The sequence below is a fragment of the Phragmites australis genome, chromosome 21 (assembly GCF_958298935.1).
Source record: "Phragmites australis chromosome 21, lpPhrAust1.1, whole genome shotgun sequence".
NCBI classification, from domain to species: Eukaryota; Viridiplantae; Streptophyta; class Magnoliopsida; order Poales; family Poaceae; genus Phragmites; species Phragmites australis.
The window spans coordinates 20,497,085-20,499,806 of NC_084941.1; the positions used below are offsets into that span (position 1 = coordinate 20,497,085).

General features: G+C 44.1%; 1 protein-coding gene across 1 annotated transcript; it reads right to left on the reverse strand.

Annotated features, from left to right (window-relative positions):
- Positions 1–480: 480 nt before the first annotated feature.
- On the reverse strand, positions 481–2,240 carry LOC133903635 (desmethyl-deoxy-podophyllotoxin synthase-like). Its single transcript, XM_062345064.1, has 2 exons — positions 1,362–2,240; positions 481–1,272 (listed from the first exon to the last, which is right to left on the reverse strand). Exons 1-2 carry the CDS (start codon positions 2,229–2,231, stop codon positions 646–648), a joined length of 1,497 nt encoding a protein of 498 aa, XP_062201048.1. The 5' UTR covers positions 2,232–2,240; the 3' UTR covers positions 481–645.
- Positions 2,241–2,722: the final 482 nt, after the last annotated feature.

Below are 2,722 nucleotides of genomic sequence, written 5' to 3' on the forward strand. Positions count from 1 at the left end.
GTGCTATTTGGCTTTTATGTACTAAGCAAGCACGACATGTATAGGATGAGAGTAGCACCGTCAAATTGAGCACATACACACACCCATATACCTTAATTAGTCATTCATCATAATAAGTACGTAGAACTTTATTGCTGGTTTCATGCAGTTAAACTCTTATAAGATTTGAGATGGTATCGTGGTTAGAGTGGTCTCCTTTAATAGTTCTTGGGATTGGGCTGTGATCTTTATCCATCTCTTATATGATGTGCTTGAGATTATTATTGTGATTTACTTGACCGAGATATAGGTAGTTGCAAGGATAGCTCTGTCGAATTTCTTGAAAATTTCAAACTTAGTCAGATTTTGGTGCAGTGGAGTACTATCACTCCAAGTACGTGGGTACATTGGGCGTTACAATATATTTAAATTTCATAAACGTAAAGTGTAATTCAAAACTAACAGAAAAGAACCATTTTAAGATTTCATTTCGTGGAACAAGATTTCGTACACAAATTATCCAGAAACCGCATCACAAAGCAATATAGTTATTACACTGATCGAAGAGCTGACATTTAGCACATAAGAGATCACGATATTACACAGGTAACACAAAGGGACTTCGTTCCAAGCACTCCGCATTGCCCTTAATGGCCATTATCTTTGTTATTCAACACTCGTTGAAACAAAAGGTACTCGCTGAACAGGTTTCAACCAAATGTCTGTCTTCATCTTAGCAGTGATCCCCATAGTTTCTTCCATGTCTAGTTCACTGACGCCTTCTAAGAGATTCCAGTCAAAATAAAATAGAAGGTTAGCAAGAGCCAGCTGAATTGCAGCAAGCCCAAACACTATACCAGGGCAAATTCGTCGCCCAGCACCAAATGGTGTGAACTCGAAGTCACGCCCTTTGAAATCCCTTTTGTCAGTTTCAAATCTCTCTGGTTTGAATACTTCTGGTTCGTCCCAATACTCTGCGTCTCTAGAGATTGCCCATGCATTCACGAGAACTATTGTCCCTTTGGGAACATCATAGCCCAAAACACGGCAGGTTTCTTGGCTCTCCCTTGGTAACAAAATTGGGCTAGGAGGATGCAACCTTAAGGTCTCTTTGATGACCCAATGCAAATAGCTCAGTTTGGTGAGCCCCTCCTCAGTTACCTTCATTTGCCCCATGAAAGCTTTCCTTACCTCGGATTGTGCCTTAGACATTGCTTCCGGGTTCCTCATCAGTTCTGCCATAGCCCACTGTAGGACCGAAGGCACGGTATCGGTGCTCCCGACAAGAAGTTCCTACATTAATTTTCTTTGAGAAACTTAAACAGGCAGTTTTAACAAATAAGCAAGCATCAATTTGGGTGTATAAAGATGCAAGAACTTACAAGAAGAACTGATTTGATATTGCCCATTGTAAGAGGGGGCTCAAGGCCTCCTTGCTTCTGAATCCTCAAGAGGACATCAATCAAGTCTTTTGAATCCTCCTGTGTTCCTCTCTCCATGATGCCATCCATCAACTTAAATAAGCCATCCAGGAATACCTCTATCTTACTCATTGTGCGGCTCATAGCACATGCCAGCCGCGATGACGGGTACAAGTCTGCTAGGCGAAAAGTTCCCGCCAACTTGAAGGCCTCTGTAACGTAGCGCATGAAGGCGTTCCGGTCGCTAAACCGATCACTCATGATGGTATGCGCCCCTACGTCGTTACCATAAGAGGTGACTAGCTCGCTGAGGTTCACATCCGGAGTTGTCGCAGAGGAGATGGCTTGCACAAGTCGCATCACCTCCTCCTCACGGATGGCCCAGAAAGACTGAACACGCTTTGCACTTAGAAGCTCAACCGTGCAGATTTTGCGAAGCTGCCGCCAGTGATCGCCGTACGGGGCTAGCGAAATGGCATCGCCTTTTTTTCTTATGATCTTGACTGTTGTGGTCTGTGGCCTTGAGGCGAGGAAGGCATCATTGGTCTTCATGACCTCCTCGGCCGCCTCACGGGAGGAGGCAACAATGACAGGAAGCTCGCCGAACTCAAGGGACATTAGAGGGCCATGGCGCTGCGACAGTTCGCGTAGAGCACGATGCGGTTGTGTGCGGAGCATGTGGTGGAGGCTGCCGATTACCGGGAGCTTCCAGGGCCCCGGTGGGAGACGTAGGCCATCGTAACGGGAGCCAACGGAAGTTGTTTGAGATTTTATGAGGTAAAGTAGAGGGACAAGAGCGAGGATGCAGTAGAAGACAGATGTGCTATCCATGGCTTAGGAATTTCGCTAGAACGAGTGGGTTCCAAAACGTCAATACCTGTGCATATATATAGAGTAATGCTACGTCCAAGGTGGTTAATTTACTTGGACCTTAATTCTTGTCGCATCCAAACGGAAATAGGAGTAGATACAGCGCTGGGTACGGATATTTCTGTCACAGTCCACAGCGGCCTGGCTGTTGTGTAGATTATCCGAACATCATTAAAAATGTGGCAAGAAGGTTTGGTTATGTTAGCAGCTCCAAGTGTCCATTTACCTAGTGCTATGCCTTTTCTACAAGGTATATCAGAAAAATATATGTTGTACACTCGGTGTATAATCCAAAAATTAATGAAGACTAACAGTGAAGCGTACTGATATATGTTGTACTACCATATTTTTAGTATAGATTTTCAAATCCTCAATATAAAACTCAACTACTATAAAAATTATTTTGAAGACACCCAAGATGCCTTCCAATAGGCGGCTCAAATGACAAACCA